Source organism: Galleria mellonella, unplaced genomic scaffold (genome assembly GCF_026898425.1).
Source record: "Galleria mellonella isolate WM207_F2 unplaced genomic scaffold, CSIRO_AGI_GalMel_v1 utg158, whole genome shotgun sequence".
NCBI lineage: Eukaryota > Metazoa > Arthropoda > Insecta > Lepidoptera > Pyralidae > Galleria > Galleria mellonella.
The window spans coordinates 1,435,800-1,460,752 of record NW_026442003.1 but is presented as its reverse complement, the minus strand read 5'-3'; the positions used below and the strand labels follow the sequence as shown (position 1 = coordinate 1,460,752).

The 24,953-nt window shown below is 35.3% G+C and overlaps 2 protein-coding genes and 1 long non-coding RNA gene across 4 annotated transcripts in view; 2 read left to right on the top strand and 1 right to left on the bottom strand.

Moving 5' to 3' along the window:
* The first annotated feature begins 379 nt into the window (after positions 1–379).
* Positions 380–16,590, top strand: LOC128200124 (uncharacterized). The gene is made up of 3 exons (XR_008252542.1): positions 380–454; positions 12,862–13,028; positions 15,411–16,590. It is a non-coding gene; the product is annotated as an uncharacterized LOC128200124 (long non-coding RNA).
* LOC113522181 (zinc finger protein 319-like) lies at positions 2,045–2,942 on the top strand. Its single transcript, XM_026907856.3, has one exon. The coding sequence runs from the start codon at positions 2,328–2,330 to the stop codon at positions 2,889–2,891; it is 564 nt and encodes a 187-aa protein (XP_026763657.1). The 5' UTR covers positions 2,045–2,327; the 3' UTR covers positions 2,892–2,942.
* The window catches only part of LOC113515296 (translational regulator orb2), a 97,557-nt gene continuing 88,884 nt past the window's right edge, over positions 16,281–24,953 (bottom strand). For both annotated transcript variants that reach the window (XM_052892422.1, XM_052892423.1), the window contains one exon: positions 16,281–24,762. In XM_052892422.1, coding sequence (XP_052748382.1) covers positions 24,646–24,762 — 117 coding nt within the window. In that variant the 3' untranslated portion in view covers positions 16,281–24,645. The remainder of the gene's footprint in view (positions 24,763–24,953) is intronic.

Below are 24,953 nucleotides of genomic sequence, written 5' to 3'. Positions count from 1 at the left end.
TAAATTATTGATGCCCATTAATTCTTCTCTTTCCGCGTCTAGGGAAGGTAGATAAAGTTTTGTTGGAGAAATCAGTTCAGGGTACAATAGGACTGATATACCTGAAGAAGGTAAAAGCCCTTAAAATATTAAAAAAAAAATCATTTGTATATGCATTAAACATTTCCGAACGCAATATCCTTCTACCCTCCTCACCTATCCATATTCCCTATCAAATCTGGGATCACATTGGGGGGTAGATGGACAAAATCAGTCTATAATCCAACTGCGCGTCGAGCTGGTCAAGTTCCGCCAAGATCACGAAAAATCTCCGCGAGTTGCGAATTATTCAATCAGCCGCGATCTCCGCGCAACATACAGTGGTACTTAAGCAAATCAACAAAAGTGTTGGACACTTTGAAGTGAGAACGTGAACGCGTACAAAAGACCCACACGCGGGGACTAAGTGAACCAGGTTTGTCCTTTACCCTTCTTTTTATCCAACAGCATTATTGCTAATTATAAAAGCACAGGCGTAAAAACTTAGAATTAAATACTAATACGTTTGAATGGGGGGGGGGGGGGGGAGAAGGGATTGTTAGTAATGCGGATTATCAGTCCCATTGCTAACAATATACCCTTACAGGTCTACCTCCCCGTGGTCCCCCCTGGAAACCATCGTGCTGAATTCTGAGTGTATTTATCACGATGGGCTAACTGGCCTGTCTTTTCATCCTCACCTATCATTCCTCACTGGTGCCCCGTCAGCGTATACCGTTAGCGCAGGCGGGGTTACCATTTCATTATCATTCATAAAAAAAAATACGTTTGAATTAGAACACTTAAATATAAAATTAAAATTAGAATTCTATTCTTTTTTTTTTGGTAAAGGATGATTATGAAATGGCAACCCCGCCCGCGCTATCGGTATACACCAGCGGGGTACCAGTGAAGGATGATTGATGGGGATGAAGCAGGTCAGTTAGCCCATCGTCATGAATTCAACATGAATTGTTCACGATGGTTTCCAGAGGAAACCACATGGAGGTCGATAGGGCATATTGCAAGGCTGTCAAACGCCATTGCTAACAATCCCTTTCCCCACAAAATTCTATATTAATGGGTACCTCTGTCCCATTCGTGTTTCTACCGTGAAGCAGTTGTGTTTGCATGGCTGTGTTTCGGTTTGAAGGGTGGGACATGGCGTGAATTTACTGGGTACAGAGGAATAACACCTGAGTCCTTAGGAATGGCAACGCATGTGGGGTATCATGGGCGAAACAGTATACTTTGTTATGTCCATGGTACTGCTCATGTCTATAGGCGACGGTTACCACTTTCTATCAGGTGGGCCGTCAGTTTTTTTGCCATTCTAAGTTGTATAAAAAAAAAGCATGTGAGGAAAAGCAAGCACGTCAGTCGGCCTATCGTGGAGAATTCGACAAGAATTAACCACCATGGTTTTCAGAGGGACCTGCGTGGTGGTCGACCTGATAGGGTATATTACTAGCTATAAGGGTTTTTCAAAATACATTGATAATAATCTTTTATATTAGTACGATATAAGTAATAGTACTAAAGCTTATTATAGCTTATTTCTTTCAGTGAAGTTAAATTTTTAGCGGTAGAAATACGAGTGGGACAGAGATACCCATGCAGATAACTTTATACATTATAAAGAGTTTTAATTGAAAGAATGTTGACATATTTAACCTTTAAAAGCCTGATTTTTTAAATCAAATTAAAAATATATAAGTGTACTCTTTACTATGTTTACTAATGGGGAAAAATAGCAAAAAAAAAATCAAAACGATATTTTTATATATTTATTTAAAAAAAAACATTTGGTAACATGTAAACAGCTAAATATTAAAATTAAATCGATTGTAGGCGCCCAATGCGATTTATAAACCCGGTATCAAATTTGAAACTTCAGAGGGTTAAAACTGTATACGGTATTTCTAATAATATATAAAAAAAAAAAAATTAAGAAATAAAAAGTTGAAACGACAAGAAAATTTATTGACATTGACTTTTGTCATGTCAAATTTCATTTGACAGCTACAAAAACAATCACTTGTTCCGTTAGGTTATGACGTTATACATAAATTGTAATTTATATTTATAGAAAAATCACTTTGTATTTGTACGTGAATTTACAATTAGTGAACTGAAATTGATATATGTGTTCTAGTGTAACAATTGAATAACATATCACGTTCAATAACATACAGTTAAATTGTTAATCTCATTTTGCCTACGTGTTTGGTGATACGTTCAAAAATTAATAACAAACTGCATAAGGTTATGTTTTATTGTCTTATATACAAGTGAAATCCGGCTCGATTATGAATAAGAAACCTATCAGAACTGGTCCCAAGATAAGGATAACGCGACCAGCGAACCGAACGAGGAAAATCGACGAGAGTGTCGTCCCGTCCCCCAAAGTTATCGACGAGCGCAGCTATATTTACACATGTCAGTATTGTGGCCTAAAATTTACGCAGAACAGTCATTTCTTCCGCCACATGACCTCGAACCACGAGACTCAGCAACGCCAAGCGACATACGAGTGTAACGATTGTCAACTTATTTTCAACAAAAAATCCAAGTTGGATGTACATTGCAAGACGCAGCACCAGATTAAGAGCAAGTCCAAATGCGAGATGTGCTCCATAACGTTCAAATCGCGCTATTGTTTACGGCGACATTTAAAAATAAAACAATTGATGCAGGAGAACTCGTGTTTGAAATGCCAAAAGAAGTTTTTGTGCAAAGAGCAGTTGGCTAAACATATACAGAACAAGCACACGTTTAAAAACGTTATATTCCAATGCGACCTTTGTTTGTTGAAATTCAAGGTCAAAGGGTCATTGTTGAGTCATTTAAATAGAATACATAAGAGGTTATGATAATATCAGATTGTTTAGTTATAGCATTAAATATACTAATAACCTAGTAAACATGCTTTATTAACTATTTTTAAGCTAATATCTCGAATATTTTAAACTCGATAATATTTTTATTTTTCTCTCAAAAAATGGAATCTGCATGGTTTTCACCAGGTAATATAACCTGATTATTAATACCATAACTTTGTATCAAACTTTTTTAAAGTAATAACTTGTACTTGCTTTTAATACCTCAATTTATTTGTAGCTAGCCCTATATTTTTTATAATGAATGATAATGAAACGGTAACCCCGCCTGCTCTATCCTTATACACTGGCGGGGCACCAGTAAGCAATGATAAATGAGGATGCAAGTCAAGGCAGTTAGCCCATCGTGACGAATTCAACGATAAATTAGTCATGATAGTTTTCAGGGGAACCACATGGAGGTCGATCTGATACCCTATCAGATATTGATAGTAATGGGGTCTAACCTCCCCATTACTAACAATCCCTTCCCCCCCTAAGCCCCATAGGTTATGTGGTAGAAAAACTTTAAGTTCGCATTAAAAAGTGTGTTTTGAAATTTATACTCAATAATTGAATTTATTTTAATTTAGCACAATAATATTTTACTGTAGCTGGTAACATAAATGGGGGCTCAATAAAGCTAGGGCATCACTCTCCATGATGTCTTGTCATCCGTATCTACGCCACTGATCACATATTGCTATGGATTTAATAGTAACTGTGCTGGGGTATTGATGGTCCTCTGTTTAAAGGCTAAAGTAGTCAGGGCTAGCAGGCACAGCATGTCTTTCTTTTATGTGTTACTGCATATTTCTTATTGAATGCAATTTGTGCGAACCCTGCCACACCATGTATATGGCCTGAAGGGTTCTTCCCATAAGGTGGCTTATGGCAAGGTGTCAGTTCTACCTATTATATCTATTTTTGTTTTTAACTCTATTTTTAACATTTAGTATTACTTTTTATATTTGTTATAGGCGGAGATATTTATTTGCTAAAATAATTAATTTATTAGTTTCTTATACTTTTTTTTTCTCTATTTTTTAGCATAATTGATTTTATACTCGTAAGTTTTTATAAGAATTAAATTGTACATACATATGTTTAAAAACTTTTCAATGAAATTAAAACTGCATTGACAGATGTTTCTGTTTTGATGAGTTTGTTAGTTTTGGGGATTATTTGTAATTCAAAAGAGGTTTCAATTTAATTAATATAGTAATGTTACAATTAAAAAAAAAAGTTAATAATAGTAAAAAATAAAATGTTTGATTATGGATTTGTAAATTTTAGGAATTGCCTTAGTAAGTTACCATGTATTATGTAATAGAAACACCAAGTTTACATGGAAGTTTTTACCAAATTTTTGTATGGTACAGTAAATGCTCTATATAAGCAACTCATTTGAGCCAATTTAAATTAAAAAGTTTCTTATTGGGAAAAGTTGCTTATAGGGGAAAAAGGAGTATAAAATACCTATCTATCTATCTATCCTATTTAAGAGCTGCGCTCTTGTCGGTGGAGCTCTTGCCACTCACTACGATTTGCAGCGAGTCTCTTCACCTCTTGATACGACACGACACCAACTCCTTCCGTGATCTGCCTGATGTAACTATGCCTTGATCTCCCTCTTCCTCTCCTTCCTTCTATCTTACCTTCTGTTATAATGTTCATAAGTTCGTCGCGTCGTAACAAGTGTCTTAACATTTTTTCCCTTCTGTTCTCAATAGTTCTAATAATTTGTCTCTTTTCCTTAACTCTAAGCAGGACCTTCTCATTACTAATTCGATCCCTCCAGCTAATTTTCTCTATCCTTCTCCAGCACCACATTTCAAAAGCTCTAAGTTTATCCATTTCCTTCTGACTTAATGTCCATGTCTCACATCCATTCAAAGCAATACTCCAGACATAGGTTTTGATAAGCCGCTTTCTAAAATCTTTTGTTATGTTAACCTGTAAAAGGTGTTTTTTGTTATTGAAGGCTTTGGCCATAGCTATTCTCCTAATTACATCCGGAGTATAAAATACCATCTGGAAAATATTTTTACCTATTTCCTTTACTAACAAAGCTGAGTAGATGAAATAAAATATAAAGAATGTTGCTTATATAGAGTGTACACTGTACTTAAAAAATTGTATAAACTAAAATGTTAAATAAGTCTGTAACAATTATTAATATAAATAAGTTTATAAAAAAGGTGTCAAATCATAATTATATACAATTTATAATCCTATAACTTATATACATATTATTTATCAGGTACAGAGGAATAACACCTGAGTCCTCAGGAATGGCAACACATGGGGGGTGTCAAGGGCGAAACAGTATACTCTGTTATACCCATGATACTGCTCATGTTTATGTGCGACGGTCACCATTTTCCATCAGGTTGGCCGTCAGCTTGTTTGCCATTTAATGTTTTTTTTATACAACTTAGAATGGGAAACAAGCTGACGGCCCACCTGATGGAAAGTGGTAACCGTCGCCTATAGACATGAACAGTACCATGGACATAACAGAGTATACTGTTTAAGTTGCATAAAAAATTAATAATGTACACTAAATTTCTTCTATCCATGGATCGATATATAGGTAAATTAATATTTTATATTATTTTTAAAAAGATATCAAAAAACCTTGCATTATATTTTTTTAACTTACACAGGTATATCAATTTTTTTTTAAATAACATATAGCATTTAACATAGTTCACCGGAACGATGACAATTGTTCTCCGAAACACGGAGCAAGTAAGCAAAAATGAGTATTTTTAAATAATCCAAGCTTATATTAATCATTGCTAATGTATTTCTACAGGTGAAAAGTTTTTTTTTTTTAAATCGGTTGTATTGTTTTTTTTTAGTATATCCATTATAAACAAATATTTAGAAAATAAAATTATTACACTCTAAAATATTATATGCTTTAGTTGTCCTGTTTTCACCCATAAACATTTTTTTTTACTTTTTCTTTAGTTTTCTTTCAGCTTCTCAAAGGTTGACTGTTTGATAACCCTCATTGGGATATCTTCAAGCATTGTATATTAAATCTTTTATTTTATCCAATGTAAATTATGTACAATAAAGATTTTACAATACAATACAATATACTGGAATACATGTTTACCTATTGTAAATGAATTAAAAAAAAATTGGCTCACTAATAAAAAATCCATTCATATCTTTTGTTCCAAACTTCATATTATTAATATAAAATACTTTAAGCTTTGTTTCAATATGTGTCTACGCTTTTAAAATGTAAACGAGGCAGACAAAACATTATTCGAAAGGGCATAACGCGATAAAAAATGTTGCAGGTAAATAGTACCTACATACCTGCTTCTTTATTGCCGACGTTTCGACGTGGATTGTACCACGTCGTGATCACGATAGGAGCACGCCTGCAAAATTTCTCATCGCCTTAAGTCCTGATAGTGTATTTAAAATATGTGTTAACAACGTGAAAATTTAAAATCTATTATGATTTATAAGCTTACAAATCCATATTTAAAGATTTGAAATCATAACGTAATTTGTTTAACAAAGAAATGTTATAAAAAATCTTCGGTAACTAAAAAAAAGAATGTATCTCACTAAGTATTTATTTGTTAAAATAACATGCACAATTATTTAGTAAAAATTATAAATATTGGTGTATTTAAGCCTTAAAAAGGACGCATATGAACTCTCAGACTTGTCTTTGCGAAGCTTTGCTCGCATTTCGAGGTGGGCACTAGTATCCAGAGTGGACACAGCCCACTCGGGCCCTCCTCTAACGCCTGTTATTAATAGGTGATAATGAAATGGTCATCCCGTCCGCGCAATCGGTATACGCTGGCGGGGCACCAGTGAAGGATGATAGGTGACGATGAAAGCAGGTCAGTTAGCCCATCGTGACGAATTGCTCTAGAATTCACCACGATGGTTACCAGGGGAACCACGTGGACGTCGACCTGATAGGATGTATTGCTAGCAATGGGGCACTTTGACCCCATTACTAACAATCCCCCCCCTACAAAGTATATTACCCTACCATTAGTCGTAAGTACTTAATTTAAAATTAACTATTATGTTACATAAGTATTGGCACATGTAAGATTAAATAGGATGCAAGGGATAGGTTGGCCAAAACGAAAGCAGCTGATTCACATAGTGTGAATTAAATGGCAGATTATTTTTCCACCGGAAATGCTGGTGCACCACAGCCATATAAGTAACGATTCTTAGTTTTGACGCCGTGCAATGTATTTAAAATATTACAATACACACGACGCTGTCAATGGCGCTTCTTCGTAGGTAGTTTTAGTACGCTCGTGTCGTTGACTTTACACAGTTGATACCGCGCGTCGCCGTACAATTTTAAAACGAATTTTACATTGCTGTTTTTTGGTATTTCATAGTATTTTTTACTATAAAATATTATTATTTCTTTATATTCCTACATAACATCAAAGATTACATGATATTAAATTAAAAAAAGAAAACAAAATTTGGAATTGTCTGGAAAGAATTTTTACTGATTTTCAGTTCAGAATAATAGTTAAAATTCACTGTTTCAGTTTTCACCAATCTGTCCCTTACACCCTGTGTTCCAGGGGAGGCTTGGCCCCTTAAAAACGACCTATAAATACTCTTAGACATGTTTTTGTGTTTAGCTGAGAGCTCTGCTCGAATACTGGGGTGGGCACAGCTCATCCGGCCTTTAATGCCTATGGTGAGACCAGCTCTATGGACACCATAAGCTTTATTGGATAAATTCGATTATGGCGAGAGAAAGGTTTTTATGGTATGATAATGGAAAGGTAATTCTGCCTGAAGCTGAATTTATTTAATATAATTTAATAGCAGAAGAACGGTATTTGCTTGCGAGGTACCAGGAAAGCATGATAGGTGAGGATGAAGTCAAGCCAGTTGGCACATCGTGACGTATTCACCAGAAATTGACTGTAACGTGACTTGTAACGATTGTCTATAAGAGATAGTCATTAGTCCTTTTATAATAGAATTTTACAAGAATTAATCACGGTGGTTTCCAGGGGGCATCGCGTGGTGGTCGACCTGACAGGGTATATTATTAGCTATGGGGTCGCTAGTTCCTATTACAAACAATTCCCCCTTTCAAACCCCGCTAAAAAGGTTAATAAACCGACTTAATTAAATGGAAGTTTTTAATAGAACAGTTTAGTTTACTATAGGTATAAAAACAGGTATAATACCGGTAAATCATTTTGATAAACCGAATGTCGATACTCCAATACCGGTATTTTAATGTAAAACTATCGGTAAGCAGAAACGATCTTTTAAAGTTGTCGCTCCGCCCGTGTGGCAAGCTTAGCCTTTAGGGGTTACCATTCCACATTCATCCCACAAAAAATTAGGTAAGCACCTAAGTAATATTAAATTAAATGTGTTCAATTAATGCATCTGTATTGCTTTAGAAGAGAGAAAATATAAAAACGTTCGTATAAAATGTATTTTTATTTATATTTAACCATTTGTCAACCACACCTGAGTCCTCAGGAATGGCAACGCGTGGGCGGTATCATGGGCGAAACAGTATACTCTGTTATGTCCACGGTATTGTTCGTGTCTATAGGCGACGGTTACCACTTTCCATCAGGTGGACCGTCTGTTTTTTTTTTTTGATGAGTGAAAATGGTATGATAACCTCGCCTGCGCTAACGGGATACGCTGGCGGAGCAGCAGTGGAGGGTGATAGATAAGAATTAAACAGGCCAGTTAGCCCATCATGATGAATTCATCAGGAATTAACCATGATAGTTACCAGGGGGAACCGCGAGGAGGTCGACCTGGTTGGGTATATTGCTAGCAATGGGATTCTCAGTCTCCATTACTAACAATCCCTTTCCCCCTGGACCGTCTGTTTGCCATTCTAAGTTGCATCAAAAAAAAGCAACAGCTGTTTCTTGGCCGTTCTCAGCTGAAATTGTATTCATAAGGTTTGAAAGATTGTGTCTTACAAAATAAAACCGATTGCATCTATGACAAGAACCAGTTAATTAGACTTCAAAACTTAATTACCGAATCGATTAATTAGTAATTATTGTTATAATTAATATGTCAAATACTTATTGCATTGTGGAATATTTTTAAAGGCCATCAGCTTGTTTACCATTTTAAGTTGCATAAAAAAAAAAACAAAACCAGTTGGGAAACCAATGAAATTGTTGTATTGAAAGGAAATCGAGGTATCATACAACCGATTTTAAGTTACACCTTCGGGATCATAAGTGTGATCCGCATCCAATTTGGTGCAGCAGATTTTGTGATGCCGGAACAAACAAGACAGATAAAATTTCGAAAAAATGTTTTAGCTTCTATTGATCTTATTAAATCTTTCATAACCATTTTACGTAATTATCTCCCATGTACAGGGATCTTTTAGTTACTTTTTTTTTTAATGGGTGATAATGGAATGGTAACCCCACCTGCGCTATCGGTGTACACCGGCGGGGCACTAGTGGAAGATGATAGGTGAGAATGAAGCAGGCCAGTTAGCCCATCGTGACGAATTCAACAAGAATTGTTCACGATAGTTTCCAGTGGGAACCACGTGAAGGTCGACCTAATACAGTATAAGAGTTTGACAACCCCATTGCTAGCAATATGGGCATATTGCTAGCAATGGGGTTGTCATTATTTTTATTCCTCTGTACCCAGTAAATTCACGCCATATCCCACCCTTCAAACGGAAACACAGCCATGAAACAACTGCTTCACGGTAGAAACACGAATGGGACAGAGTTACCCAAGCAATCGACTTTTGTACGAAGTCTCCCTCTGGTATTTCTATTTATATCCTACTATTAAGGGTATATCAATAAAATGACATTTCTATTAAATACTTTTTACTGTGTATATTAAAAAATAAATGCTGAACTATAACAATAAATACAAATGTAAGTGTAACAATCATTTATTATATTTTTATTTATCTAATTGTAAAATAATATAAATTATTATAAATATAATCATAATTAAAAATTCACATTTTTAAAAAAAATACAGTGACTTTGTAAATGATAAAAAAAAATACATTCAAATTCAGAATCTCTATTTAAAGTCCGCTTGTATGACTTAGAATGGCAAACAAGCCGACGTTGTTACCGTCGACTATAGACATGAGCAGTACCACGGACATAACAGAGTATACTGTTTCGCCCATGATACCCTCCATGCATTGCCGTTCCTGAGGACTCAGGTGTTATTCCTCTGTACCCAGTAAATTCATGCCATATCTCACTCTTCAAACCGAAACACAGCCATATAGCTGGCATAAGAGATTCATAAAAAAAAGAACAATAAAGGCAGGTCAAAATTAGGACTAGAAATTCAGACTTGAGTCTTTCAAATACTGAAACATTTTGATTGCAAATTTCAAATAAACAAAAAAACATTGTTATCTATATATAAATTATGAAGCTCTAATTATCTTATATATATAATAGTAACACTATGTATGACCATCATATGGTATTTTTCCATCCGGCTCGAAGGACCACTTGAAAGGTAGAAGGAAGGAGTTGCTTAAAAGGTTGGGAAGGTCAAAGTTCAGAAATATAAAAATAAAAGACAAATTTCTTGTCTCAAGTTTGCCAATCAGCCAGTTTCTTGTCAGTTATCATCAAATGACTATTGTTGTTGACCGAGTTGTTAAAGATTTTTTCTGTCAAATGTCTTAGTGACCAGCGTGAAAACTGGTCAAAGAAGCTACAACACATTCTCTATAGAGAATATAATGCATTCCTGAAGCGACAGTGTAGCAATTGAACATTTCGAAAAGGGGTGTAAGAAAAGGGGTAAGAGCACTTGACTTAGTGTGGAAAGAGAAATGGGTTAAAAGACTACTTGTTCTCAATTTTTCTAATCAAAAACTTTTTAAATAACTTTTTTTTATTCATCATCTGTCTAAAATATTCAGTTTCTGGCCTTGACTCTCGGAAGGATTAATTTAAGAATTATCTTGGGTTTGGGCTGTACTGCCAAATGTTTATTGCCTGGCCCCTCATAACATAGGAATTATTATTAATAAATCCATAGAAATATACAAACATTTTCTCACTCTAAACACAAATTTGAAACCATCAAGTGTCAACAATTAATTTACATTCAATACTTAAATTGTAATTACTCTATAGTATATCTGACGACTTAATTAATTTGCCATTAAGCAATCCCATTTTGTGTTTCTCCCGTACGTGTCTCACCACATGGTCCTTGCGTTTGTATACTTGTCCACATATCGGACAGACAACAAACTGGTTTAGGTGCTGTGACTTCACATGCCTTAACATGTGATCACGTCTTTTGAACGTGGTCTGACAATGGGGACATATATGGCGTTCTGTCATTAAATGTGTCCTCTCGTGTTTTTCGAGCTTTGCCAGTGAGTCACATTGGAATTCACACTCTCTACAGTGAAATATCTCTTGGTCGCCATTGTGTTTTCTCTTTATATGTTTCAACAATATGTCTTGCCGTTTGCAGTCCTTCCCGCACACTGGACAGTTGCAATACTTCTGGTTTATATGTAAACTCTGTACGTGCCTTTTCAAATGATCCTGCCTCCTAAATGTAGCGTTACATAAGTTGCAAGTTAAAACCTTTTTCTGACCATGTAACTCCACATTATGGTGCTCGTATTCGACTATATCGTCGAAATTCAAGTCGCAATGACTACAGTAACTATTGTAAGACTCGGTGCTAGTTAATGTCGGTATAGAAATAATTTTCTGCGGGGTATTGGCGAACGGATTCACAGCGTATTTAGTACCGTCCGTCGCTTCGAATATTGCTGGCGTGAAGTAACTACTTTTTGCAGTGTCCACCATGTTTCACAATATTTAGTTGTTTGTTATTATTGATTGTTTATTGTATTTTTGTTTGACGTATAAACAATATACACCCTAAACTACGCGCAATCAATGAAAATTGACATTGACAGTTGTTTGCAGTGTTGCCAAAACAATACCAGGTTTTCAGGCTAGTAGAAATCGTAAAGGGCTACATTTCCTATTATTTACTTTTTTTAATTGAGCTAAAGGACCTAATATTATGTTGGCGAGTGATATATTTAGTAATCTGTTATATTATTATACTTTACTCATTTAATACATACTTCTGGAGATCTGTTTAATTGTATTGTGATATTCATTGTTTTGCTTATTGCCTGTATAAAGCGAATAAAATATACATACTAATTAATTTATTCATTCAATTGTATAAAAAATACAAAATCATTAAATATTAAAATAAAAAAAAGGTTATATAGTATGATCTTGGTTTTACGGGCCAAAGGAAACGTCTTTACTGTGGAAATACACTTTTACTGGAGGTAATCATATAAATCGTATCAAACATTGTAGTATACAAAAAACATGAGCAATCCAAAATTACCTCACAGACAGTACAGTGTAATTAAAAGGTAGATACAACTCATTCGCTAATTTAGAGTATACAATCATGGAATCGAGATGGGAGGCGGCGCTGGCGACCTCTGCTCTCTCAATTACCGTGAATCGGTAATCGAGTTATTGCTACAGTTATTAAAATAAATTGAATTACAATCATTCCAATAGTTTGAACGCTAGGTCTATTGTACATTTTTTGGTGTCACCATTGGAAAATTTTGATTTACAAATAAATCAAAGATTTTCCTTTTATTTTGATGGATCATAAATTTGTGTTAGACAGATTCAAGCTTGTTTCCACAAGTTATTATGGACTACGAAGTGATTAGGAAGTGGCGTAGTGATAGTTTTGGGTTTGTCAACACTAAATGAATATATTAAGGGCTAAGTGAGAAGAAAAAATAGAAAGCTCTCAAAGGGTTAAGTTGACAGCAATGAAGTGTTCCATAGTGTTAACCGTTACATATATATCTTCAAATCTATTTCGTGTGGTCCCGCAATATAATTGGCCCCTTCTTCCCTTCCCGTAGGTATCATAAAAGGCGAGTAAGGGAGAGCGAGGGATGGGCACCAGCATCCCTTTTAAAACATCTCCAAAGCCTAAATGCGATTGCTAATCCGCTTGTCAAGCGTGGCAACTACTGGCAAAATCTCTCTAGGAGGAGGCTTATCTTCAGAAGTGGACAGTTAAAGGCTGGTATGAACATGATTATATCTTCAAAATGATGGTTTTCTAAATTATATTTTAGTAAATCTATCTATACTATATTCTGCTCATTTAGCAAAACTTGATATAGCTGAGAATAACATTTGTGATTCTTGTAAAGATGTGGGTGATCTAAATTAAATTTTTTCCTTCCTCATCTTCCATCATTCCTCACTCATTAAGTTCCTCATTTCATTAAAAATTCCATTTCCTACATTAATTTTATACCCGTTAGCTCATTTTGATCCTTTGGTCTATAACCATTGAGTTTTCTTTATTTCTCATAATTATATCAAACTTTTACTAATAATAAAATACAGTATAATCCTTACCATTTCTTTTTAATATCTCGTCTCGTTTCCTGTTTGTTGGTGGTTTTTTTTATACAACTTAGAATGGCAAACAAGCTGACGGCCCACCTGATGGAAAGTGGTAACCGTCGCCTATAGACATGAGCAGTACCATGGACATTACAGAGTATACTGTTTCGCCCATGTTACCTCCCATGCGTTGCCATTCCTGAGGACTCAGGTGTTATTCCTCTGTACCCAGTAAATTCACGCCATATCCCACCCTTCAAACCGAAACACAGCTATGCGAACACAACTGCTTCACGGTAGAAACACGAATGGGACAGAGGTACACAAGCAATCGACTTTTGTACAAAGTCTCCCTCTGGTAATGGTTTTTGTGTTGCATGCACTATCTTATTAAATTTCTACCATTCTATATAGGAATGTCTCAGATATATAATTTATTTATTTATTTATTTAATTGCTAAATACTTCTAGGTACCATATACGTAATTTATTTTTTAATGGATGAAAATAGACTGAAATCCCCGCTTGACCTATCGGTATATATTTGTTACCTGTGATTCGTGAGGATGAATACATCAAATGCGTCATCATGACGAATTCGGCAAGAATTAACCACAATGATATCCAGAGAGAACCGTGTTGAGGTCGTCCTGATAATGTACATTGCTAGCAATGAAGCTACCAGACCTCATTACTAATCTTCCCCCCATATTATGTTGTATATGGGGGGATAGATATTGTTATTATTGTATATATTATAGTACATATAATATAACATCTTTACTGTTGTAATAAACAAATAAATAAAAAAATATATGTTTAAAAAAATTCTTACAGAGTGGCTTCAGCAGCTTAGTTATGACGAAATTGAAAAATTTATGTATCCTACCTTCTAAAATCTTTATTTATTTATTTATTCTTTACTGCACAATAAAATTTTGTACAAATGGCGAGCTTAATGCCATATGGCATTCTCTACCAGCTAACCATTGGGTAAAAACAGAAAGCTTATGTAGGGCAGTTGTGGTGAAAAATATGTGACAATTATAGTAACACATTAAGGCAATACACAATATAAATATAATATACACATAAGAAATGCACATATAATACATAAACATTACTTTTAATATATATGGATAAACTAATACATATGAAATACATACATATATATATAGATACATATATATATATATATATATATATATATATATATATATATATATATATATATATATATATATATACATACATATACATAAACTAAAACAACGATAAGCATTATGAGATATAATAACTATTGAGTAACCTGTAACTAGAGCTGGTTTTGTTATTCTCTAATTGTTATTTTTTTCCTGTCTTAGTGATTGATTATTGATTACCTTGCCTTTGTTTGCTAATTTATATCCAGTTTGACTGATTCGTTATTTAAACTTTGAAATATTATATAACTATGTGTGTATATTAATTTCATGTATTGTGTTCGTATCTCCTACGCCTAACAACTTTTATATTCTCCGTTTGTATGTATTACCATAAAATGTTTCATGCCAGGCAGGGGTCCTGGTGCCTTGTGATACGGGTTCTTTGGATACCCAGTTCAGGCACCAGTTCTCTACAACTTTGATTTATCTATGGTATTATTTATTTTAAATGTTGTACTATTATTAAAACGTTGTAGTTCATGCTTCGCTTTTTCGTCGCTTTCAAGCGACTCAAAATCAGAGTCTATCTCCTACATATAAAGGTTCTTGATTAACTTTTATCCACATTAAGGTAACCGTGGCTCATCTTCGAGGGAAAGGCATTGTTTGTAATTGGGTCTCAATTCCACTGCTAGCAATACACGCTGTCAGGTGACCCCCCCCCCCACACAGTCCCCTGGAAACTATCGTGATTAATTCTTATCTTTTTTTTTACAACACAGGGGGCAAACGAGCATGTGGCTCACCTGATGGTAAGTGACTACCGCCGTCCATGATCACCCACAACACCAGCGGCATTGCAGGTGTGCTGCCGGACTTTTAAAAAGGAATATACTCTTTTCTTGAAGGTTATGTTGTCGTGTCGGTTCGGAAATGCTGCTGCTGGAAGTTGATTCCAAAGAATGGTTGTGCGTGGAAGAAAGTGCCTTGAAAAACGCTCGGTGGAAGACCGCTACTCGTCCAGATGATTGGGGTGAAACTTTAGTTTGTGGCGGGTTGTACGGTGGTGAAAATCAGCAGCAGGTATCAATCCGAACAATTCCTCAGAACACTCCCCATGATAAATTCGGTAGAAGATGCACAGAGTTGCAACATCTCTGCGCAGTTTCAGTTGGTCAAGTCGGACAGTAAGGCGCTAATCATCAATACTTCGAGCCGGCCGAATTTGATTGCGGTCTAACGGAAGGAGTTGGTACTGTGGCGCTCCTGCCCACAGATGAGAACAGTATTCCATATGCAGCCTGACTTGGGCTTTATATAATTTCAGGCGGTGTTCTGGCATGAAATATCGAATTAGGTTTGATGTGCCAGCTGACCCGTTTACATCTTCACCAATCATTCCTCACCGATGCCAGCGTTCATAACGTCCAAGATGAATATTATGCTTGTGTTAGAAAGTCTGCGAAAAATTGCTTTCAGGGCATTTCTAGATATCAAGCCTAATTTTATCTTTTATCATTCCTTACTGGTACTTAGCGTTATACCAAAATATACCGATAGCACAGGCAGGGTTATCATTCCATTGTTATCCATAAAAAAGCATACTTCTTTAAAAGTTATAAATCAAACTTGACTGTAAAATTTTGACCTTATAAAATATATAACCATTTTACCAGAGATTCACCACCTAACCAATTTTGATACTTTTTCTGACATTTAAAATATTTATTATGTGTATATTTAATATAGTAATAGGGTAATAAAATAAAACAAGCATATAAAGATTTAATATTGGACTAATATTTAGTAAAATACCATATTATAATAATAAAATTCATATAAAAATTCAAGTATTTCAATTTTAAACAATACCTACGAACTTGTGGGATCGGCGTCAACGCGTTTATACAAGGAGATCTCACATAAACAGTCCACGATTCGTCGTGTTAACTTTTTAACGGCGACAAAAAGTCGCTCGTGTGCGTCGAGCTGTTATCTGAAAACCTAACTTAGCACAAACGCAATACAAAGGGAAATCGTAAAAAGATAACATTTCGAGGTTTACGTTGGAGGCAGCGGCTTGTGACTGTAACAGACGGGCGACTCTCGGACACTAACTAGAGACGCTAATGGTGGTCGCAACTCGACGCGTCGTCTGTCTGCGGGCCGACTAACCACCAACGTAACTCTCTAAGACTTTGATCCACCGATTCCCCACAAGTATTTAACGCTATAATTAATTCTATTACTTCAAACAAGAAAAAAATATAATTCACTCTCGATAAAAAATAATGTAAACACAGGTAAATTCAAACTACATAGTTTATGCCTAGTAAGTTTTTACATAAATATATAAAAAATGTACGGTAATATTATTTATTATATAAAAAAGAAAACAACTAAAACAATACACTTACACCGGTAAAGCTCTGATTAGAAATTTCGAATCTACGTTGCGATGCAGTATTTTATTGACAGAAACAGGTTTTTTTACATTTTTTTTTCTAGTATTTTTCATCAAATGTCATTAAATATACATATATATACTTAAATTTATTTCCTTATGGCCAATGTGCATTGTTTAACTTTTTATATTGGCGAAAGCTTAGTCTAAATTGCAGTGTAAAATTACTTATCGGAAAATACTGAAAAAACGATTAACACTAATAATAAAAATATAAACAACTAACTACAGTGAATATAATAACTACTAGTTAAATAAAAAAAGTTATACAAAAATCCAGTAAAAAATAAATAAATAGGAATAACTTCAAAAATACATCAAAACAAATGGGTGATATAAATATATTAATTACAAAAGCTCAGTTTGAGCCTGAAATACATGAGTCTATGACTTTAGCAATGAAGCAACCCACTCTGCAGTAAATAAAGGCTTCAGCGGGCTGTGACAATCTCCTTTGTTCTAAAAAGAACGCAGATTCTTCGTTATTTTCCAGTAAGCGAGCCGCTTCATTTTAAAGTGTGTCAAAACGCACGTATTCTTCGGCTGAAGCCACTCTCCAGAATTAAGTAAATATAGGAATCACTGGGCGCTGAAAGCTGACCCTTGTCTTTTTGGTAGTCGTCTTTGGTCAAATGGAGACGTAGCAAAAAAATGTACTTAAAAAAATAGGGTGTGACAACACAAGATTCAAGAAAGCACGCGGGCTACCACCGCAAGTGGGTGACTTTTGTAGTCTACGACTGTAATTGATGATAATCTTGTCTCAAGTAGTGACAATTATGTGAACTAATTTACCGATATATTTGTGTGGTAGCCCGAAAAAAAATCAATTGCACTATCCCAAACAAAACTACAAGATGAAACACAGGAGAAAGATTTCAAATTCATTTTAATATTTTCACAATAGTCTAAAATAATAAACAATCCGGCTACCTTTTACAAAAGCAGAGAGAAACAGTTTTCGCGTAAATTCACAAAATATTTCATTTTCCATTTAAAAAAAAAAAAGTGGCTTGCGTCCGCTCAACTCGGCCGCTTCAAATGCCATGACAAAGGTACGTTTCCAAACTATAGGTGTATGTCATCGCAGTGTGCTTAATTCTAAAACAAAGCTTAAAATTAATCTTAATTATTTCTCACTAAAGCTGTCACTAAAAGTCGCAAGTTTAAGCCCGGAGTAGACTCGCGACATTCTGAAGACAACGACACTGCGCAATTCGGAAACGAGCGGTAATTTCGAACACGTGTCGCAAGTCTACACCGAACGCAAAACGGTCGAACCGAGCGGGACGCGATTAAACGAGCAACAGAGTAGCAAATTCGAATTACGAATTTAAAAAATTGATTACATACAACATGTCACTGAAACAACTGCCTATAAAAATATATAAATCTTATTTCAAACCAATTTAAATAATAGTTGCGTTCGACTCCCACTAGTAGGAAGGAAATCCAATGTTAGCATTTAGGACTTGCGTGGAGCCGCTTAAAAGTCTATTAAAAAAATAATTTCAATGCACCATCGTGTGGTCAGGATCGAGCATCGAGAGCACGTGACACACATACGTGAATATAAAAAAACCGACGCCGGTGCATAGGAAATCTTTAAAAATAATATTGTCTAGCAACGATTTCAAATATTTAGGTACTATTTCTCATACATTATACATAACTAGGTAATGTATTCGATCAATTGCTCTACTTTTGCTATTATTTTAAAATTATGTAATAATTAAGTTCGCTTGCGGTAATCATCGACTAGTTTCATAGTGCAACTATGCCTGTAAACGATTCCTGTTCTAAATATGTTTACGGTTTTAAAGAAAACAAACGAGCCTATCCCGATTCGCGTTATAAACAGTGAAAGACCAGATGCACTGTCTCGTTTTTCATATGCGGTAGCGTAAATGTTTCTAGAAAAGAATTCGTTTGCCACTTGATTGGGCGCCCTGTTGCTTTATTTGACACTATTGACCATTTTTGTACCCATATTTTATATTGCCGAGGTCAAAATGGATGCAGTGTTAAAGCGGACATTCCTTCAAGGGGGACTAGTCGACGCGCTTACAGCGAGCGAAGCAACAATTTCACTAGAGACCCTAGCACGAATTTACATGGCGCCGTCGCGTGCGAACGCTAAGACGAAAACTCCTCTAACACGCTCCGCCGCCGCAAATCGTAAAAAAAGTTTCTTTTTTTGCGGGATTTTTCAAAATTTTCTCTATTCACTAAGAAAGTTCAACGTACGAACCACTATATACATGCAAGTGATAAAGTGCGAAAAAAACTCACTCGGGAACGACGAGGGGTCGACAGATCACCATCAACAACAACAATACAAAGTCTACATCGTCGAGTACAAATCTCACAAAAAAATGTACACTTATAAACATTTATTAAAAGAGTGACAATGCCCCCCCGTGGTGCGTCGCAAGTGATATGAACGTCAACATTACCGTCTAAAAGGAAAAAAAAATGTATCTAGCACACACGCTTATTAGCACAAACAAACAACTTACAACAAGAACAGAGCCGCATCGCGGTATAAACAAGAAAGCAAAACAACCTACAAACTAACAAACGAATAGAGAACTGCCGCTCCGCATGTAGCAATACGTTCAACTAAAAAAGCCTCCTCTCTAAACACAAACGTGTCCAAATCAACTAAATCGTATCAAAACAAAACGTTGCGGAGCGAAAGAAGTTATATAAAATTAAATTACACTCCCCCGACCAAAATGGATTTATTCCATACATATTTATCATAGTTGCAACTTTTACTAAGACATTAAGAAACTCCGAAAAACATAGAAATAATTAATAGTCATATTCGAGAACATTGCTTTTGATCGAGGGCTAAAAATAATAGGAAATCTCCTCCCATGTTTCAATTAAACTAGACAACACATTCAAACCGTCGGCTACGAATCAACAGTGCTCGACGAATAATCTCCTCCAGTGCCTTGTATTCAAGATCACATCTTAAACAAAGCGTGTTAAGGATCAATTTGAGACAGCATTATTAAAATCACATGTTCATTCGCTTTCTGATTGCGAGAGAAGGCAGTTTGGTTAGACGACTTCGTCCTCGATAAAAGCTCGTTAAAAACCCAAACGCTTTGTCTATGACAAATCTTCTGTCAAATAGTAGGTACTGGCAACTTGAGGAATAATCCAGATTCCGTCTAGTGGATCTACGATAGTTTAGCTAGACAATGCGAAAGCTCAGCAGAGACCAATATCCCAAACACCTCGGTCATAATCTAAACACCAATTAAGTTTTATCGCTGGGTTTTGACAGACCTTCAAGGAATCAGGGGAATTGTTACTACTCGAATCACATTCTCCGTTATCGATTCTAGCTAGCAACTTGCGTGACGTTCCTTCACATTTAATGTTTCAACGAATAACAAGACCATATAACAAACGGACTACGATACGAATTAGGACAAGTAGTTACTATAAAACAAATAAAAGGTAAAATTGAAGGCACCCCGTGACGATGAAACTCCTTGAAGATCTGTTATCGGGTCGTGACGACCGTTATATTACAAAACAAAAACAAATCATCACCCAAGCGTTCAGCTACAAACGTTGCGCGCAAAGTAAAAAAACCACTTCCGAATTCACAATTGTCGTTTTTTATAAAAATACAAAAATACAAAATGGGACAGTGCGACCACACAACAACACTCACGCGTCCCACCTCTTTATTATTTCAACTAGGAGGGTTAGGGGGCACCAAACAATTTCACCAAATATATATATTGAGCAATTTCATTCAAATAAACGGTAGAGTACAACAAACGCACGAAAACAGCATAAACCAAACCATAAACAGTGACGTCACACATCGATTCAGAGACAAAGGATATTCAAAAACAAAATTTTCCCAAAGTGTTGTCACATAAGAAAAATTTCTACCAAAGTGGAAATTTAAAAATGCAATAGAAAAATAAAGCTGGACCGTTGGAACGGTTAAATCGAGGTGCTGAGCGAAGTGAAGGATGAGTTTTAAGTGTAACCGGAGCCCGCTCGAGGCGTGTCCAAATTATCTCCTAGGTAACTTCTAATTTTTAATTTATTAAGAGAGAACCACGAGTTGGCAATCTCAATTATTTGCTATTACTGAATCTATTTAATATTTCACTATAACTATAAGAGTTTCTGTCACGGCGTGACGACCGAATGGCTCGACTTTTTGTATCAATATAAATACATATTATTACACTAGATTCTAAGAAAATATAAATATTTCGCAAATATTTCTTTTTGTCTACATTTAATTGAGTTAGTTGAACATTATTTTTGAATTTGTGACACAAAAAGTCGACAACTCGTGCATATTATGGCAAAAAATTTCACTAAAATGCTCTATAGTATTAATACAAATTGTACCTACTTATCGTTTAGAAAAATCGAAAGAGGTCCGTTTTGCCCCATCCAACTAGCAATATTCAGAATAAAACGTTGCTAAAAGCCTTCTATTGGCTCAATTGGAGAGGCAAAATTGACCCGAGGGGTAATATCCCATTTTATACCTTCTTAGTTTGAGAAAAACGCATGCCAGACGTTTTAAAATGTGTCGAAGTTTAATAATATTACGGTGTCATGTAATTGGTGGTGTTATGTAGCCGAGAAATTAGTTCTTCAATTATTTTAACAGGTGGTGATTTTGCTCAATAGATGATAGTTACAGAAATGGTTCCTTCAATCTTTATATGCATGTAAACTGAGCAATTACGTTGAATCTCGGCGACAGTTTCAACCATTGGATGAAGGAAACGCCAAAATCGGGAGGGGTACGCCAAACGTAGTCGCATTCAAGGCACTATAAAGCCCTTTTTCATCTAATTTCGAAAAAGATACACAACATTAAAAAATCTCTTCAAAATCATGAAAAAATCATCAAAAAATTCGCGCAAGTCTTTTTACTACAGTCTATAAAACGTCCGTGGTCGTCGGGATACGGTATCTCACCCGCGCGGTGTCCCGCAATTTAAGTACACAACGAAAAAGAAAAACCCCGAAAGTTTTGGTACATATAACAACGAAGAACGACTGCTGGCAACACTGTTCTCTTTGTATTTGAATATCGTAAAGGAATTTCAAAACAAACTTAATAGCCATCGTTTCACCAATAGATGGCATTCTAAATTAAATGTGTGAAATACATAGAAAACCAGTGTTACCAGTAATAAACTTCCATTACACTAGTTAATAAATTGGTTAATATATTCCTAAAGTGACTAAACTATATGCTATTGCACTATCCCGGCTGATCGAAAAAATATCTTTACTTTTAACGCTAAATAACTCGAGAACGTGCCTACAGCCATAATGGTAACACGTTTGTACTAAAACGAGTCCCTACCGCCTCCCCTAATGAAGTAAAAACAGTGTAGGAACAAAATTATATAAATATATCCCATTCGGGTCAAAAGGAATAGTCGACAGGCATTAACTACGTGCCGTGGTAACAAAAATAACATGTACTAGGTACACTAGGATTCAAATCCTGCTTATTGATGATGATTAAACAGAGATGGACAATTAGTGAAGCGTTCAAATTAGTTCGAATAGTACAGTAATTTATGATCGTTATTTGTCTTATTAAACAATATAAGTGATATATTTCCTTAGTCATCATCTGCATTTATAACTAAGAGAAAAATTATAGTCAATTTGTTTGCCATTTGTAAAAAATTGATTCTGAATGATAAAATCAAAGATTTTGCAGTTTTAAAAAATATCAAACTCTTGCAAGAACTTATATGCAGAGTGCGTTATATTTTTTGCAAAACTTCATTTTAAATGTTATTTTCTAATTGCTAACTATTAAAGCAATTCTTATTTATAGTACATTATTATGCATATAATTTTAGCACAATTTATAATTTTATAAATATTGAAATAATGCTTTAAAATGACAATTATAATCACAAAAAAGCTAAACATTTACGTTACGACAGAGACATAATTCGTTAAAATCTATTGTCAGTTACATTGTTCACTAAGACAGATAACAAATCAAATTGTGCAAAATAATGCTTTAATTTAGTAAGCGAGCTTGAATTTTATTCAAACCAACATATAGGAAAAGAGTCGAGAGTTTAAAAGGTCGTTAACGGCAAAAATCGTCTTTGAAGGCGATAACACAGTGGAAAACAGTAACAAAGCTAATCCCTTATACATAAAACATTAAATTATACTGAACACAAAAACATGCCGTAATACTGAAACAGCCGACTAATCGCAAATGTACACGAAGGGGACGAAACAATCGCAACAATATCCAAGTCGAGCGTCCTAACCGAAATTCGAGGAAATCTTAGGAAATTCAATCTAGCTACACAGGTACAATTATGTTTTTTTTTTAATTTATCGAGAAACCAGACATTCCACTTATGTCTTACATTTAATATCTTACGATAAGTGAGCGTACGCGTCCGCGACAAGTCGCAGCGATTGATCGCAGCAATTCAATCGTTGAGCGCGTCACCATCTCAAGATAGAGCTTACCAAAACGGACATCTAGCTAAGTTTTTTGGATACATATTTTTGCTTATATCGAAATCTATGGTTCACTGGATCGCTGCCCTCGTGAACGCTGAAAACTACCAAAATAGTAGTAGTAGTTTCCCAACTGGCAACACTTGCTCGTTTACGGAGACAGCGATGCCGCAAACTTAACGCTTGTACTTGAATTCTATAATATTCTGCTTAATATTAAACATTGGATAATGTCGCTTATTAAATTGTTTTATTTTATTTTCTATTGCCATAGTCAATAGCTTACGGTTTCCAATCAGTGTGTCGTATCCGTTAGTGACATTCGAAACGCTTCGTACTTTGTCATTAAGTAATAATGTTGCCAGCATTTATGCCAATTGTTACCAATTAATGGAAAAATCGAACCCTTGTAGTCTGTCATAGACAAGATTATATCGCTACTCGGATTAATTTTTCCATTTTAAACCGTTCCGTATGATTTGGGTTTTATGTATAATACAGAATTGATTCAACGCGGTAGTAGAAACACCGTTTTAGGAAACTTAACAGAGTGATTAGCGCGGTATTACGAGACTACCGCCATAAAACAATTCTGGACGAGTGTACGGCAGGGCCGAGAAGTATGGGGTAGAGTGGGGTAAGGTCAATTAAGGGAATGGCATTCATAACAAAGTGTGGCAACTCTGAATTGTCGTTTTTAAAAACTTTCAACATTACTGAATGATAATTTAAAGAACGCTTTGATAGCTAACTAAAATGTTAATGTCGAGGGAAACCTAACCTAACCTTTATTACCGAACCGAAATTTTGGATTTTAAAAGTATTGGGAAATTTTAAAAGCAAAATATTTAGTGGCATTTGGATTTAACGTGCATAATGTTTTATAACATTTTAGTTTGTTATCAGTTTATTTTTTAAATTATCTTTTAGGAACATCGAAAATTATTCAATATTTAAACAAAACCGACTTAATACAGACATTGCTACATTTAGGTATGAATATCATTATGCAACACATGATTCCAGTTTCATACCTACAGCCCATCATTTACCTCTATGGCAAAGATACGAGAATCACGTCTGTTCATAATTGCCATTCCCACCAACTGCTCGCCCGTGCCGCTCACTCCCGCCCACTAGCGCCCACTCTCGTTCACTCCCGCTCACTAACACCAGCGGAAGGGCACCGCTCGCGGACGGTCAGCGCCTTCCTTGACGAGCGGCTTGTGGAATTCGCGTCCGGGCCGTGAGTGAATCGTCGCCCAGCAGTGCTCGCAGTAATACTGAAATGGCGAAAACAGAGTATTCATCAACACTGACATGGCGGAGTAATATGAAAATGGCGGCGAACACTGAATGAAATAATGGTGCTGAAATGATGGAAAAATGACGTTTTAATCAAAAAAAATTGGCATAATAATATTGAATTAGGTAGCAGAAAGATCACAGAGTAATTAATATACTGAATTTGAAT